The 16798-nt window shown below is 38.7% G+C and overlaps 1 protein-coding gene across 7 annotated transcripts in view; it reads right to left on the bottom strand.

Moving 5' to 3' along the window:
* Window positions 1–519: 519 nt before the first annotated feature.
* The window catches only part of LOC127445094 (RNA-binding protein 47-like), a 34749-nt gene continuing 18470 nt past the window's right edge, over window positions 520–16798 (bottom strand). For 4 of the 7 annotated variants that reach the window (XM_051704864.1, XM_051704866.1, XM_051704867.1 and 1 more), the window contains 5 exons: window positions 10595–11318; window positions 9432–9900; window positions 7866–8072; window positions 6211–6401; window positions 520–5079 (listed from right to left, as the gene is read on the bottom strand). In XM_051704864.1, coding sequence (XP_051560824.1) covers window positions 4837–5079; window positions 6211–6401; window positions 7866–8072; window positions 9432–9900; window positions 10595–11287 — 1803 coding nt within the window. In that variant the 5' untranslated portion in view covers window positions 11288–11318 and the 3' untranslated portion in view covers window positions 520–4836. Of the gene's footprint in view, window positions 5080–6210; window positions 6402–7865; window positions 8073–9431; window positions 9901–10594; window positions 11319–12003; window positions 12132–16798 lie in introns of those variants that run through there. The other 3 variants (XM_051704865.1, XM_051704870.1, XM_051704871.1) reach the window with 3 other exon arrangements.

Here is a 16798-nt window from a genome sequence, read left to right as displayed (position 1 = left end):
CCCGCCTTCATTTGATCAGCAGTTGACCCCAAATAAATCTGTTGTGGCTGTCTTGAGTTTGGTCTGAGCAGTGATGGGCAGAGTATAAATAGCCTCTGCCAACAGGGCTATTTGCACTTAGTGTAAATAGACACTCCGTTCATTAAATGATGAGCCACGTTACGCTAGTCTATGCTAACCTTGTAGGCTTCCATATCAGAACGGCTTTGTTTTTGATCCCATCCCAGCACTGAAAACCATCTTCTGGTCGTGACTCATGTTGTATGGCTTCCCTCTTGTGGTACAACTGGAGTTGCATCATCGAATCACTCCAGTCTAGTTAAAACCGTTTGGTACACTGGATCATCAGAAAAGGACAACTCTCATTGCAGGTGAAATTTAAACAAAATCTTAAATAGAAAATTAAATAAAACGCTTTTAAAATCTTATCATTGGAAAATGTACATTTTAGTTAAACATTTAGAAAATTATCCGTGTTGTGTGTGAATGGAGAGCAGAGAGAATAGAGGGAAGCACAGATTTTACTCTTCTTTTTGAAAATGCTTTATTAAACTACTGCTATAAATACAACAATGCCAAAAAGCCTTAAACAAGCAATGGAAGATAGAAAACAGTCTATGAAGATCTAAAAAAAGGAAAGATAAGAATATTTTGGCAATAACATTCTACATTATCTAAATGTCCTCAGCCGAGGTCACATTGTCTTGTTCGTTTATTTTTTTAGTAACAAGAAACAAGTCATAAAAAGGAAAACCAAAACGCTACACATGTAGTGTTTATGAAATGATCACAAAAAAGAACCATGTTTTGCCAATGAATGCATGGTCAATTTGGGCCAGCGTTGACTCCAAAATGGCGAGTTTTATCCACTTTAATATATCCATGACTGGTGTTTTTAACACACACACACACACACACACACACACACACACACACATGTTGGTGTGGCTATCCTTATGAGGACTCTCCATAGACAATGATTTTTATACTGTACGAACTATAGATTCTATCCCCTAACCCTAACCCTAACCCTACCCCTAAACCTAACCCTCACAAACAACATTCTGCATTTTTACATTTTGAAAAAAACATAGTTTAGTATGTTTTTTAAGCGATTTGAATTATGGGGACACTAGAAATGTCCTCATAAACCACATTTATAGCATAATACCCTTGTAATTACCAGTTTGTAACCTAAAAAACTGTCATCGTATACCACCCAAACCTGCCCCCACACAGACACACACACTCTCTCTCTTACATTAGATTACACCTCATTGAACACTGGCCAAAAAAAATACAAACCAAAAAAAACATGTTTTGTAGTTGTTTAACTCTAAACAAAGCACATATAAAGATGGAAAAAGAGTCTTAAAATATATTATAGCATATTCTCGTACTTCATACACAAAAATAATGTACTGTATATATTAAATATATCCTGACTGTTTTGCTCATAATAAAAGATTTTAATAGAGAGAACGGATGGTTCACTTTAACATAAAGGCATGACCACACACACACAAAATGTGGAGTGACTCAGAGTCACTGTCCTCAGTGATATTGGCAGGTTGTGAAAATGTGTGTGGCTCTCACATAAGCTTACATGGTGTGTAACCTGTAAGATGTGAACTCCGTGGATTGTCTTTTTTGTTGTTGTTTGGTTGTGTATCTTGAGATTTCCCCCCCCAAAAAGTTTCACTCAGTCTCTTCTAAACACAGGCTGTACTTAACATCAACTCAATGAAAGCAAAATACCAAATAAAGCAGCAAAACTCTAACACTCAGAGCCCCCAGAACAACTGACACAACGGTATAACATAAATAGAAGGAAAAAAAAACTTTCTGAAAGAAAAGGAATGAAAAAAAAAAGATGACAAAACAGTGTTTTTAGAGGTCACTTGTCAGACAGCAGTCTGAATAAAGGCACAGATGTGACATACGCAGCCCTACAGAAGGCGATGGTAGCATACAGCAGTCTTCAGGAGGACATTCATATGACATACAGCAGACATTGAAAAGCAATGAGGATTTTAACAGAGGTTCTCTGAGCTCCCTGGTTTCATTTTGGTCCAGTACATTCCAATTATAATACCCCTAAAATGACAAAAGTGCCTGTTTATTACTTTGGGTCACACTAAACATGTTTAAGTGCACCTCAGTACAGTCTGAGTACCACTTGGAGTGTGATCTCCAAAAATGCAGGGATAGAACTACTAAAGAAGCAAACTACACAACAGAATGGACTGTCGACTGAGTTTCCAGGCATCTATAGGAGGAATTAGGTGAACAAAATTGTTTACTTGGCCTGCATCTCAGGACCACGTTAATGAACAACATGAACAGCACTAGTTCCTTTGTAAATTGGACAGTATTTCAAGTGTAATTTGTATTATTGGCACAAAAGGGAATATTAAGGAGACTACGTTTACAGGACTGGATAGTGATACATTAAAGTGCCAGTAGCTAGGAAACACAGAACTAAAGGCTGCTTAATGCACAGTTTGGTCATTACCTACAAACCACCAGCACAGCCAATATCAGTCAGCAGATATACTTCATTGTAAATTATGCTATACTGCATCTTCAACCCAGCTATTTTTTATCCGTCCGGTTTGTGCATTTAAAATATATTATCACCCAACAACTGTCGTCCAGTATAGGTTTTTGAATACTCTCAAAACTAACTTATATAAAATGCATTTTGCCTCTGAGAATGTAAACACTGAGGCTCATTCCTCTGTTGTGGAAAGAACAATTGCTTTTAAAACAGAAAAAACCTAGTCATTGTTTGGTTCTTGTTTAAAGAAATAGTTCACCCCAAAAAAATTTCTCTCATCATTTACTCACCTTCATACCATCCCAGATGTGTACAACTTTCTTTCTTCTGCAGAACACAAATAAAGATTTTTAGAAGAATATCTCAGCTCTGTAGTCCATACAATGCAAATGAATGGGTACCCAATTTTTGAATCTTCAAAAGCACATAAAGGGCAGCATAAAAGTAATCCATACGACTCCAGTGGTTAAGTACATATCTTCAGAAGTGTGATTGAGAAACAGATCAATGTTTTACTATCAATCTCCACTTTCACATTCTTCTTCTTTTGTTTTTGGCGATTCACATTCTTCGTGCATATCGCCACCTACTGGACTGGGAGGAGAATTTATGACAAAAATGTCTTAAATATTGATCTGTTTCTCACCCACACCTATCATATCACTTCAGAAGATATACAATGAACTGCTGGAGTCTTATGGATTACTTTCATGCTGCCCTTTATATGCTTTTTGATGCTTCAAAATGTTGGCACCCATTCACTTGCATTGTGAAGACCTACAGAGATGAAATATTCTCCTACAAATCTTTGTCTGTGTTCTGCTGAAGAGCGAAAGTCATACACATCTGGGATATCATGAGGGTGAGTAATGATGAGAGAACTTTCATTTTTGGGTGAACTATCCCTATAAATCTTTATCTTATAGTTAAAAAAGAAAAAATCTTCCAGACAACAAACACAACTAAAAAACAACTAAATATTAAAATCTTATAATAATCTAAATATAAAATAGCAAAAGCAAACAAATGTCAAAAACAGTAAAGGAGATAAAATGAATGCAAATATTATCATCTAGACTCGCAGGCGGGCCACCCAGTGGACGGAAAATTCCGACATTTTCAAAACACAAAACATTTTATATGTATATGTCATTAACTCAAAACACAACATTTTCAGGAAACACTTTAAATCTTCTACTTCTGTGGTTGTTGAAGCTCCTGCTCAGCAGTTGTTGAATTTTTTTTTATTTATTTATTTTTTTATAGTTTTACATATTTTTTTTTTTCACAAAACAAAAGTATTTAAGCAAGGAGAGGCTTTAAATATGCTCACTCCAAGACCACAAATACTACAACATTGCTTCAGTATTCTTGTGCCGTGAAGGCACAGGAGTGGTATTAGGAGTGTTTGGTGTACAGTGGTCCTAAAGGGACAGAAATACTCTGGCTAATGGCTATCCACTGGGTGTGTGCGGAAGACAGTAATATGTCAATAAGTGTGATCCTGCAAGTCTTAAATGCTAAATTTCTTCATATAAACGCACTAACATATCACCCGGAGTCAATCCACCGCTGTATCCAGTACACAGTAGACCAAAACTAATAAACAGGGTTGTTAAAGACATCTGTAGAATCATAAAACATGCAATCAGGTCACATGCCTCTTGAGGGGATTTGAGTGGGAACTATGAGAGAAGACGGGATTGATTTGCCATTCGTTAAGTTGTGTGATGGCTTTGAAATCAAACTAAGTCTGGTGAACATCTCCATGACAGATTACAGAAATTTCTCATTGGTCTAAAGGGAAAAGTGGCTGGGGTTCTGGTCACACTGCAGGGGTTTGTGTCCACATAGATATATAACACAAAGGGAACAAAGGTCCACCTCAGCCAGAGATGAAAATAGGGTATGGGGCATCTTGATAAGCTCATCAGTAGCATATACAAGTGGTTTTGGACAAAATCAGTAGATTAGAAGTCTAGGTCACATGTCTAGATTCCTAACCTTCGGCCAGGAAGTTTGATTAATGTCATGGAGTCTATGAGTGGGATCAGTGAAAAGTGGTCTACATCCTTGCTGCCAGCATTACCTTGTGCAGAAATCTAAAGGCATCCAGGGAGCTAGACACGAGTCAGAAAGTGTTTGTTTTTATGTTGCTACTGTATGTCAATTTCACTCAATGTGGTTCAGTTAGCCAGCAGACCTCATAGATGTAGCATGAAGGTCTGCTGGTCTGTGCTGGTGTGTAAATACAGGTCATTTTGATTGATGATATCTCAGTAGGTCTGGTATACATCATGAATGGGCATCTGGAAGGTGGCAGGGAAGGCCTGAGGCATGTATCCGGCGTATCCTCCATAGGCTGCAGCTGCCACGGCAGCATTCTTCTGTAGTGCTGCCAGAGTGGCGGTGTTGGCATGGGCAGCTATAGGCATGTACCCAGCCCCATACAGACTGGCAGCTGCTGGGATCCTCTGAACATTATGAGCCATGGCATAGATTGGTGTTATAGGACGACCCTGTGAGACAAGGAAAGAGAGAGAGATTGTTACACCGTAATAAAACGACAAGCGGCAAAAACTCTTCCATGTTAATCCATCCATGTTTTTGTCCTAATAAACCACGATTGCAACAAGTGATGAGACTTTGGCTTCTATTTCCACCCTCAGTAAAATCTCATTGGTCCAAATCCAATACATAATGCAATATCTTGAAATGTCTAAAACTGTCTCTAAAGCATGAGGAATTCACAATACAGTTACTAGTTAAAGGGATAGTTCACCCAAAAAAAAAAACATTCTCTCATCATTTACTCACCATTATGCCATCCCAGATGTGCATGACTTTCTTTCATCTGATGAACACAAATTAAGATTTTTAAAAGAATTTCTTTTGTCCATATAATGCAAGTGAATGGGTGCCAAAATCCCGAAGCTCCAAAAATCACATAAATCAGCATAAAAGTAATCCATAAGACTCTAGTGGTTAAATCAATATTTTCAGAAGTGATATGATAGTTGTGGGTGAGAAAGTGAGTGGGTATTTTTGGTGATTCACATTATTCATGCATATCGCTCCCTACTGGGCAGGGAGATAAATTTCAAGCAAAAAATGACTTGAATATTGATCTGTTTCTCACCCACACCTATCATATTGCTTCAGAAAATATGGATTAAAACACTGGAGTTTGGCACCCATTCACTTGCTTTGTATGGACCTACAGAACTGAAATATTCTTCTAAAAATCATAATTTGTGTTCTGCAGAAGAAATAAAGTCATACACATCTTGGATGGCATGAGGGTGAGTAAATGATGAGAGAATTTTCATTTTCATCCATTTAATACTTCAGTATACTCATTTTATGCTATTATTTTAGGAGATCAAGTTTTTACAACAAGCACAGTTTTTAAAAGTTGCATTTTAAATAAATTTGGGTATGTTACAGTTTTCCATACGTTATTGTCATTTTGCGCATTATTGTCAGCTAAAGTTTATTTAGCTGACTAAAATTATATGCCATTTTATTCAGAGTGAAATGAACTAAAATGAATGAATATGACATGACAAAAAATATTGACTAAATATAAAATACTTAACAGATTTGTATTAACTGTAAATTGTCCCATTTGCTTAGGTGTAGGACAGTACCTGGAAAGGGGGTGGTGTGGAGACTGCAGGTATGACAGCCGCAGTGGCCTGGGCTGCATTGGGGTCGTGCTGAAGGGCCAGGGGGTTTATCAGATGCTCCATGGGATGCATCTTTCCTTCCTCCATGAACTTTGCTGGGCCAGTAGAGAACACAGTTGTTGGGTATTGGGCACCAAGAGCTGGAAGAACCACTACACACACACACACACACACACACACACACACACACACACACACACACACACACACACACATACACACACATACAGATACAAGCACACACATGTACACTTAGAACAATGGCACAAATATGCCAACAGTTTATATTTTATTATTTAAAATGGTACATATACTGTACATTATCACTGTGTAAAATGTGTACCTTGTGAGGTAACATAGCTTATATAAAATATGAAGATAATATAGATAATATAGGAATAAAATTAAGTGAATGAGAAAGATACATTAGAGAGTACAGGAGAGAAAGAATGAGAGAGGATAAATGCACAAAAAGAGACTTACACAACCTGTCTTCAATTAAAACAAGTGTATGACTCAGCTTAAGATTAGCAACAAAAAGCACACCCACACCACACCACATACACATTGTCTTTCATTCACACACACACACACGTTATTGTTTCCATGTACAAAAACTCTGTTCATTCCCCGTGTTAATTCAGATTTAGGATCAGTAGGTTTAGGTGACGTCAGAATACTCCAGTCAGAAGTTCACAGATCTCAGATCAGAAAGATCAGTTAGTTTCAACAGAGCAGCAGATTAGAAAGAAAAGAAAGTCATTTGAACACAATGCCCAAACAAACTCAAATACTCTCAGATTGTTTTGTAATACTAAAGGATTTTTGGTATTCTCTATGGATTGTTTAATTTTCTGGCTTGTTTTATCCTAGTGTTCCTAATAACTGTGTATTCATTGACTGAAATAGACTGTAACAATTCAGTGATATGATGCACTGATTCAGTAAATTTAATTTAAAAAAAGGTACTGTATATAAACATAAAAATAGTCACAACATGCGGTATCTTACTAGGTACTTTCATGTTCATGATTGAAAAGTTGTACTGTTAAAACTAAAATGTTGAGTGCTTTTTGAGAATTGTTTGAGCATTGAAAAAGAAAGAGAGCCTTTAAGTAATAAAAAAATCGAAAGTATGCTTATTGAGGTAGGCATTTAAAGCTATGACAGCTGTCATAAAGAGAGGAAGAAGTCAGTACTCCGCTCCAGGCCAGCAGGGGCAGTAGAGTCTTTCTAATTCTGTGGAGTAAACCCCAATAGAATTGACTTGATTGTAATTCTTTTTCAAGCATATAAAAGCAGATTTAAAAGCCCGGTTCCAGATCTAAATCTCAGAGGGTGTTTCTGAATTTAGTGAAGATGCAATAAAGCACCAACGTTGTTAAATTGAGGGTGCTCTAACGTCCCTTTTATGAGTACTTAGCACCTCAAGCACCGTAGAACCGGGCCTGATCACAAGTTGAATATAAAACTCCCTAGTAGATAAATTTCAGTATTAAATGCAATTAATGAATTATTCTGCTTACATTAGAAATTTAAACAAAGATTCTGCCTTCACTGGTAGGAGTAGAACATGACTGAGTTAGATTCTGTATATGTGGGTCAATTTAACTGACTTGTGCCAGGCTTCATGCCGACTGGGTTCACAGCTGCCAGCTCTAAATTGGTCATGATCTCGTAAGGTTTGTCCGGCAGTTTGGTCTTTCCTTCATGGTAGCGGCTGTAAATGCCTCGGCCAGCTGAATAGCCACCAAGGTATGAGCCACGGGGCCCTGGGCCCCTGTTACCAGCCCCAGCACGACCACGGCCTCTTACAGTACCTGCTTGAGATACAAATGGAAGGGGGCGCTGTTCAGGTACAGAGCCACAAGGAGGCGCATACCTAAATATAGTACTGGTAGCATGGAGTAATGCCAACACTTGAGAACAAGTAGGCATATTCCAAATACAAGTCATTGTATTTCATTTGTCATTAGGTTTTCCTTTCGAGTTGAAAATATTTGCTAAATGGTTTGCTAGCATGGGGTGATTTAATGATAAAGATTTGGGTGTGGCTACAAATGAGGCACTGCATCTCTTCGCAATTCTCATTAAAATTGCTGTCAGTGTGAATGCCCCTAAAGGAATTTATAATTTCCTTCAGTTTTTTTAAGAACAGTATTGTTGGGAGGAGTGGTGGTGCTAGCGTTGAGTAACGATGTCACATGATGGTAAAGTTCTTTTTCAATCAGATAATAGGGGACCAAATATCACAGACTGAGGAAAACTCGAAAATGCAATCAGATGTTGACAGATAAAAATGATCTCAAACAATTTTTACAAACCCAACCCAAAACCACAAGCATCTGTAATTGATGATGATGGGTTAGGAAATGAAATAATGCCAGATTCCCATAATTAGATTCAATATCATACTTTTTTTCAGGGATCTCCATTGTTCCTTTGCTCTTTAGCCTAAAACAGTCTCAAAGTGTAACTATCTGGTAGCCATACTTAAGATGTAATTAGCAACAAACAAGGTAGAGCTTCTTGAGAGCTTCTTCTTTGCTCTATGATAAAAAATTATTCATAAGTTTCATGCCCTGAAAACTGTAACACTGAGGCTCTGTGGCGCTATCAAAACATTGCTCTGAATATCCAATGGTTTGCATTTGGGGTGGTGTCATCTGTTTTATCGACCGACCGATGATGGGGTGAGTATTCAAGAAACCTGTTTGAAAACAGTTTATAATCATTATTATTATAGGTCATTATTTTTAATGATGCTAGGGTTTACCAAAATGAAAGCTTGGTGTTATAGGGGACATCGATTTAAAATTCATTAGAATGCATCCCCTGTGTTTGTTTGTGCAGATCCAATTTCGGCTCTAATTCTAGTAAATGTGGACTATTATGAGACAGAGAGTTAGAATACATTGGAGATTCCCAACTACATTCAGGAGTATGTTACTCAAAGCCTCCACAGAAAATCTATTGTGAACAATGTATTTGGGTAATTCAGTCCAATTACATCAAAATGGCAATGCATTTGTTGAGTTTCAAACAAAGTTAAGTTGATTTTGTCATTTCATTTCAAAATACAGTTGTATTGTTGTATGTTCATGAATCACATAACAATTAACAGTGGGGACTCTGTTCATTCTGATCTGAGAAAGCAAAGGAGAGATACTGAGGTGTCTAACCTTTGATGAAGTAGTCTCGGTTGGGTCCAATGAGTGTGTTGTAGGGATAGCTGTAATAGGCGAGTGTATATGGGTCACATTGATACACGTAACTTTGTTGGGTGTTGTCAGTAGTTGTCACAGCTGCTGTTCCCTTAGATGCCTTCTGATAACGAGTGTACTGCTCCTTATCCACAGGCTTGGCCAGGGTCACTTCAATAAGAGAACCTTCGATCTCTGTGCCGTTCAGGTTGTCCATTGCAACCACAGCATCATCTCGACTGGCAAAGTGAACAAAGGCGTAGTCTCGGATTTTCTTGACACGTTCTACGCAGCCAGGGCTAAACTGGCCAAAGGTTTGGCGCAGAGTCTCCTCGCTGGTCTCTATCATCAGGTTCCGCACATATAGAATCTTCACTGTTTCCATGACGTCCTCGTCAACGTCAATCTCAGGTTCAGCCCAGTCAACTGCAATCTGGTGTCCCCAGAGCTAGAAAAATAAAAAGGCGCACATACATACAGTTTAAGTTCAGAGAGGTGTATTCAATACAGTGAACATGATTTTGCAAACTAGGAACAACACTGCTATCAACCAAGTACAGGTTAGGATAGGGAAAAGGGTAGGGTTAAGGTTTGTTTTAGGGTTGGGGGATGGTCGAAATGTACATCATTCTTATCAACCTATAATTTCTCTCTGGGTTTGGGGGGTGATAAGGGTTAGGTTTAAGCAGGGGTGTCAAACCATGCTCCTGAAGCAGGGCTGCATGGGGGGGGGGGGGGGGTTGGGGGGGTCGATGTTTCAGAGGCCTAGGTACTTGGTGAAAAGGGCCCCACCCCCTGGTTGGCAATCATTTCCGAGGTGGACCAAACTCTGCAATCATTACCAAGGGGGTCCGTTCACTTGAATGCTTCAGGGGTCCAGTCATGTACATGGGTGGCCCTGTCCTGGAAGGTCATTGTCATGCTCCATTGTCATGCTTTGTCCTTCTCCAACACACCTGCTGGTAATTTTCAAGTGAACCCAAATTAACTTTAACTGTTTCAGGTGTGTTTGATTAGATTTGGAAAAAGGTCACCCCCTAGGAGCAGGGTAAGACACCCCAGGTTGAGGGATACACAGGCATCCAGAAATAGAAAGACAGGGTTTAGGCATAGGGTAAGGAATATGGTGTGAACTCTTAAACCTGAATTCGTCCTGGCATGAGCTTTCTTCTGGCCATAGCAGCAGCACGATGAGACTCATACTCTACAAAGGCAAAGCCACGATTCTTCATCTTATCCGCTGCACTCGCGTACACGATCACATCCAGCACCCCCTCAGTCACCTTGGAAACTTCCTCCAGGATCTCCTCACGCTTCTTGGTTTTGGGAATTCCACCAATGAAGAGGCGGCAGTTATCTACACTACAGCAAACACCTAGCAACCTTCCTGGACGAATTTCGTAGTTATTGAGTTCTCGAACAGCTCGCTTAGCCTCGTGCTTCTGAGTGTACATAACAAATGCATAACCGCGGTTCTTCCCATCAAAATCCATCATCAGGCGCATCTCATAGATCCGTCCTACACTCTCAAATATTGGCACCAGCTCATCCTCGTAGACGTCACGTGGGATTTTACCAACAAAGATTTCACAGCCACGTTGGGGAGCAGGGCCTTGCCAGCCAGGTGGCGGGCCATATTTGCGCTGTCCATTTTCTTGCACCATTCCATAGCCAGTCCGCTCCATCAGTGACAAAAGTGCAGCTTCGTTGGGGGCCCCAGCCACACCCTCTGGGATGGAGCTGTGATGTTGAGGATGCCCTGAGGAGGCCTTAGAAGTGGAGGAAGGGCTAGAGTTATTCATAGCAATGGCAGAGGCGGAGTCTTCTGCTGTCATTTTGAAAAAAGCATCCAATCAGGATTGAAGTCTAAAAAGAGACAGAAAATTTCATTAGAAAATTTCATTAAATTTCAGTTGTCATTAGAAACGCTTTTTTGATATGTGTTTATATTGAAATGGGAATTCTACAATTAACTCAAGTGTAAAAACTGATCAGCTGAGTAGCATAGAAAACTGAATAAATCTCATCATGTTCAGATGCACCAGAGAGTTGTTAGGGATCCGGGGGCAATCAACAGAGGAAGTCAATACTTGACATTAATCATACGTTATACATAATATAATCATAATTTAATTGTTCAATTTGTTACATTACAAAATTTTAGAGAGTTAATGTGTTAATCTGGATCATGAAATATGTTATATTGTATATTCGACCAGACTCTGTGGCTGTTAGTTGGCTCTAGTCTGTAATTTAGCATTAACAGTTAGCCGGAACTTGATGCCCGGTTAGAGGGTAAGGTAGGTAGGTTGCTTAGCAATGAAACCATGGTTACACACGCAGAGCGTGCTGACCCACTCACAGCTTGAAACACACAATTCATTTCACAACTCAAACAGATACAAAAATACAATCACAAGCAAGAGCAATGGAAAACACATAAATTATAAACAGTGTAAAGGTTATTAATTAGTCATTTTCTCCAGGGATAAAGTTCAAATCTACAAATGAACAACTACAACACACACACACTCAGTGCTCAAGTTGGTACCTGGTGTTTTCATGTTAAGTTCCAAGAGGCTCATTGGAGCAGCATGTGACTGTGAGTGTGAGGTTGGAATAACAGGCAACTCAGCAGTACTAACCCAAATCTTTCTCACACACACATGCACAAACGCTTCCTCATTCACACACACACATACAGAAAATCAGAACATGTGTGGCTCAAGGCCAAGCTGAAACAGGAAGAAAAGCAGACTGACTAATTAAAAACCAAAAAGGACAGATCAACCAATAGGAGATATTTTAATCATAGTTCTGTGAATACAGTGTTTATATGACCTCTTACGCAAAGGTTCACGGTTCAGATTTGAGGAGACACTGGCATCACCAGCTCATAACCCTGTAACTAAAGGGTTAATTTTATGAAACTTGAAGTCAACATAAACTTAAAATTAAACATTTTTCTCTTTCCCAATGCATGTTCCCGGTCTAACTGTGCATGATAACACACACACAAAAAATTTGTTGTATTTTTTTCATCAAAATGTATAATTTGCTCCGCCTCTTAAACTAGGCTACTTTCCTTTTCAGAGGACATTACAAATTGCTCTTATTTTTCAACCTCTCCCCTCCATTGTACTGGCTCTATTCTGGTGTGTAACATCCACTTTTCACAATCCAATTAATTCCAGATAAATAAAATCAAGTCCTGTTGTACATATTTTTCTCATTGAATATCCAGTTACACATCAGATTACAAAAGCTAAATGGATTGTAAATGTTGACTTTACATAAATGCCGCTGCCCCATGACGAACATAACAGTACAGCTCAGCGACGCATAATAGTTGTGGAATGGACAGACTGTTTTATATTAGATTTATTAGAAACCTTTTTAGAAATCTTATTAAATGCTGGATAGACTCTGAGTGTGAGTTGAATGAAAGTGTGTGAATGAAAGATGATTCAGCAGAATTCAGGAGGAAGGAAAATGATGGAACTTTGCCAGAGATTGTGAAAGTAAATAGAGAAACTTAGAATAAGACAGTAATTCAGCAAAAGTAGCAAAAAGCAATATTAAGGTAAATCAGTAGATAATACACTCATATTAGCTACAATGCTTAACAGTTTATTGCGTATTATGAATTAGTTTATTAGTTAGAGTAATAATAAAGCATTTTCAATTTCTTTGTATCCAAATAAAAGGAACATTAATGACACCTATTAATTGAAATACATATTTAACATCAAGTTACCCTACCATGGTTTTTAGCCAAGGGTGTAGATTTGGCTTGAACATTGGTTGAACATGGGTTGTCCCCCATCCCCCCTGGGATCAACACCACTGTTCTTAGCAGGGTACTGTACACCATGACATGAAAGGGTTGGGTCTTTTATAAATTCACTGTATGTCCACCTCTTCAGACACTACTACACCACTGCCCTAAACCTTTCAAAATGTGTCTTTAAATGAGACCCCTGCATTCTTCTCCTTTCCTTGTGCTGTGTCTCGCTGTTTCTGAACGCAAGAACGCGTCCTGTGTGAACGGCCCTTTAGGCTGTCATGTGTTTCTGGAAGTGAGACTTTTTGGAAGTTTCCTTGTTCCGTACAGAGATACAGAAAACATCAGGAAGTGAAAATCAGTGGTATGAGAGGGAGGGAGTAGACGGGTCAAGTGATATAAATGAAAGAAGGAATGAAAGAAGATAGAAACAGAGAGAGCAAGAGAAATAAGGGATCGACAGGGAGAGAAAAGTTTATTTATTTTCTAGCCAACATCTGATCTCCATATCTCATTGTACCTGCCTGGCAATGGTTGACCTTTACTCTGCATGTGTGTGTGTCTCTGTGTGTGTGTGTGTGTTTGTGCGCACTTGGTGCAAGGGAACCTGAGGCAGCAGCAGGTAGATGATTAACCAACACAAATCACTAGCTGCACACACACACGTATGCATGAATGTGCTCTTTTCAACAAGTCTTGAAAAAAAAAAGAACCTGGAATGATTTTAGATTGAATATAACATACATAAACTCATCTTTTTTTTATCATTTTATCATGCACATGTAAAATGGCAAACAAATGCTACTTCTTCCTGTACGAATGAAACAAGGGTATAAATATGGATATGGTCTAGCTGTCCAGGTGTGTGCTCATATTGACAGAATTATATCATATGTTTTGGGTCATTTAAGCTTATGAGTATCAAATTACAAGTTATATTAATAACGAATGATGGCTTGTCATTAAATGAAGTGTGTTAATAATCAAGGAAGAACTTTCTTGGAAAGAGTGAGAGATTTATACGTTATTGTCACCGTATGTGTTTATGTGTGTGTGTGTGTGTGTGTGTGTGTGTGTGTGTGTGTGTGTGTGTGTGATCACAAGATAATGGTTTGTCATTATTAAAGAGACTGATTGACACGTATCTGATCATTGACTTCTTTGACACCCGAGACAGTATGTGACAATCAGCACATATAAACTCACACACACAAGTGCACACACACACACACAAAGGAACACATACAGGCCTTTTGTGTGCAGACAGCTCAATTAGTATCTCTTGGGTGAAACTCCTTCAATCTTGGTGAAAGAAAAGAGTGAAATGTAGAAGACTAGAACAATGCCAAAGCTGGCCTCCAAGACAAGTCTACTATCCACAAACACACACACACACACACACACACACACACACACACACACACACAAACACCTGCTGTACAGAGCTGGGTCACTGTGGCTTAGAAAATGGATCAGAAAATAAAGCGCTGACATTTTGTATGATGGGACAAAGAGAGTGTGTATGGGGGGGGTGTTCTGTGAAATGGGGTGGAGTGCTGCTTTTGCAGTCATCAGTCATTTGCTGAGATTTGCAGCTAAATTTTTGTTTACATATTACATGTATGCGCATTTGTGCTCCAGTTTGATAAGATTGTAGATAGTAATGTGGTTACATACCTGTGGTGTGAATGAATAACTAGGTTGTGATTCTGACTCAGTAACATGAATTCATCCTTAAAAGTGTACACTCAAACACACACGCTCTTTGTCACACAAGGGTTATGTGTGTAAAGTGTAGGCAGAATTTGTTAATGTGCACTGAGTGTGTCTGTCTTTCTGCCCAGAGGAAAGATTGTATTGCTCAGAGGTGCTCTTTCATAGCTCAGGAGATCTCAGCAATATAACATTAAAGTATCAACTTTTTCTCAGAGGTTTCTCTTAAAATTTCTTAGTAGAAATAAAAATAGACACAAATGAGACAACCGTTGTTGACAAGATTACAGAGCTACAATTATTGCGGATTGCATAGCGCAGATAATGTAGTCTTGAAAAACATTTCATGAGAAATATCAAATTGAAATTGTTAGTGTTTGCAGACTTTGGTATCTTAGCAAATCCAGGCTCAGTTTAAAATATTGTTGAGCTCACTTTTACAACTCTAGAGTCTAGATTAAATTACTAGGGTCTTTCTTTTAGAAAAAAAAAAAATCTCCATTTGCTCTCCATTTATTCTCATTGCTGTCAAGGAGAAACAATTACACAATCTAGTCTCATAGAATGAACGTTACTATAACTACATTTTTGCAAACTGACTTTTACGTGCAGCGTTCAATGTTTTGCTGCAGTTTCCTGCAGAAATTAACACTAGAGGTGCTACAACAATGCTACAATGGCTGATTATGACTTTATAAACACTAATACTCACACACTGCTATATTATGATATCAAAACACTTTTACTATTACGCATCAATCAGAAAACAGCACATTTTAACGTTTGTATTACAGACCCACCTAAATTTACACATTTATTCCACCGTGACTAGCTTCTGCAGTAGGTCACCTGATAGAGTAATGGACTGTAGACTTGGCAGGCCACAGTTTGATCCCAGCCAAACAAGCAAGCTGACACATTAGACAAAAGTGTCGAAGAAGCGACACAAAATTATGTGTTTGCTTCAGAAAATTTGCTTTTCATGTCACATTTGCTTTTTACACACTATCAGGTAGGTTTAGGGGTTGGTTTAGGGTGAGGATGTATGTTTTGTTTACCTCTCATTTGCCTTTAGGACACTATAGGTTAGAGTTAGGTTAAAGTTTTAGGTTAGGGAGGTACGTTTTACTTATTTAAAATCTCCATCTAAACTCCACCTTAAAAACCATTTCACTCACTTTTGTCGTCCCCTCGCTGGACACTTCACTAGGAAATTGCAGCGAAACGTGTAATGAAGCACGTAATTTCATTTATTAAAACTGATCACGCAGGAAATCAAGATGTAGCGAATTTACTTGCAAATTAAAAGCAATTTTTTGCATTTTCACTCCATTGATGGTTAGGGTTGGGGTTGGGGTTAGGGCATGTGGTTAGTAAAATACGCATTCCTGTTGACTGGATTACATAATTTACAACTGAAAATGCAACTCGTTAGTTGGGTGCATTAAGGTAGTACACCAGACTGTACTTCTATGCCCCACAGCCTCATTTTCAATCGTGGAAAATTAAATATGGCGTCTACCTGACTAAGGGCAGCTCTTTAGCCATGCCAAGAGCTCTTCAAACAATATACACCCCACAGAGCAACTAAGAGACCAAAGAAAGCACTCACTCATGCACACAACCTCTTGAGCGAGTGTAAGAGAGAGCGAGTTGGTCTGAATGTTGGGGTGTCAGCAAGGTTTAGATTAACTCCATTTATGATCAGTGTCCATACACAGTAGCCAGCGTATTAAGAGTCAACGTTTGTTGCCGTGCCAACAAATAATCTGGTGGGTTAATGTGTATTGCTAAAGAGAACTTTTAAAAAGGCTCATACAGTATTAAGTCAACCACTCACATGACAAAA

The sequence above is a fragment of the Myxocyprinus asiaticus genome, chromosome 8, assembly GCF_019703515.2.
Source record: "Myxocyprinus asiaticus isolate MX2 ecotype Aquarium Trade chromosome 8, UBuf_Myxa_2, whole genome shotgun sequence".
NCBI lineage: Eukaryota > Metazoa > Chordata > Actinopteri > Cypriniformes > Catostomidae > Myxocyprinus > Myxocyprinus asiaticus.
The sequence above is the reverse complement of the archived record's forward strand: the minus strand, read 5'-3'. Positions and strand labels throughout refer to the sequence as shown.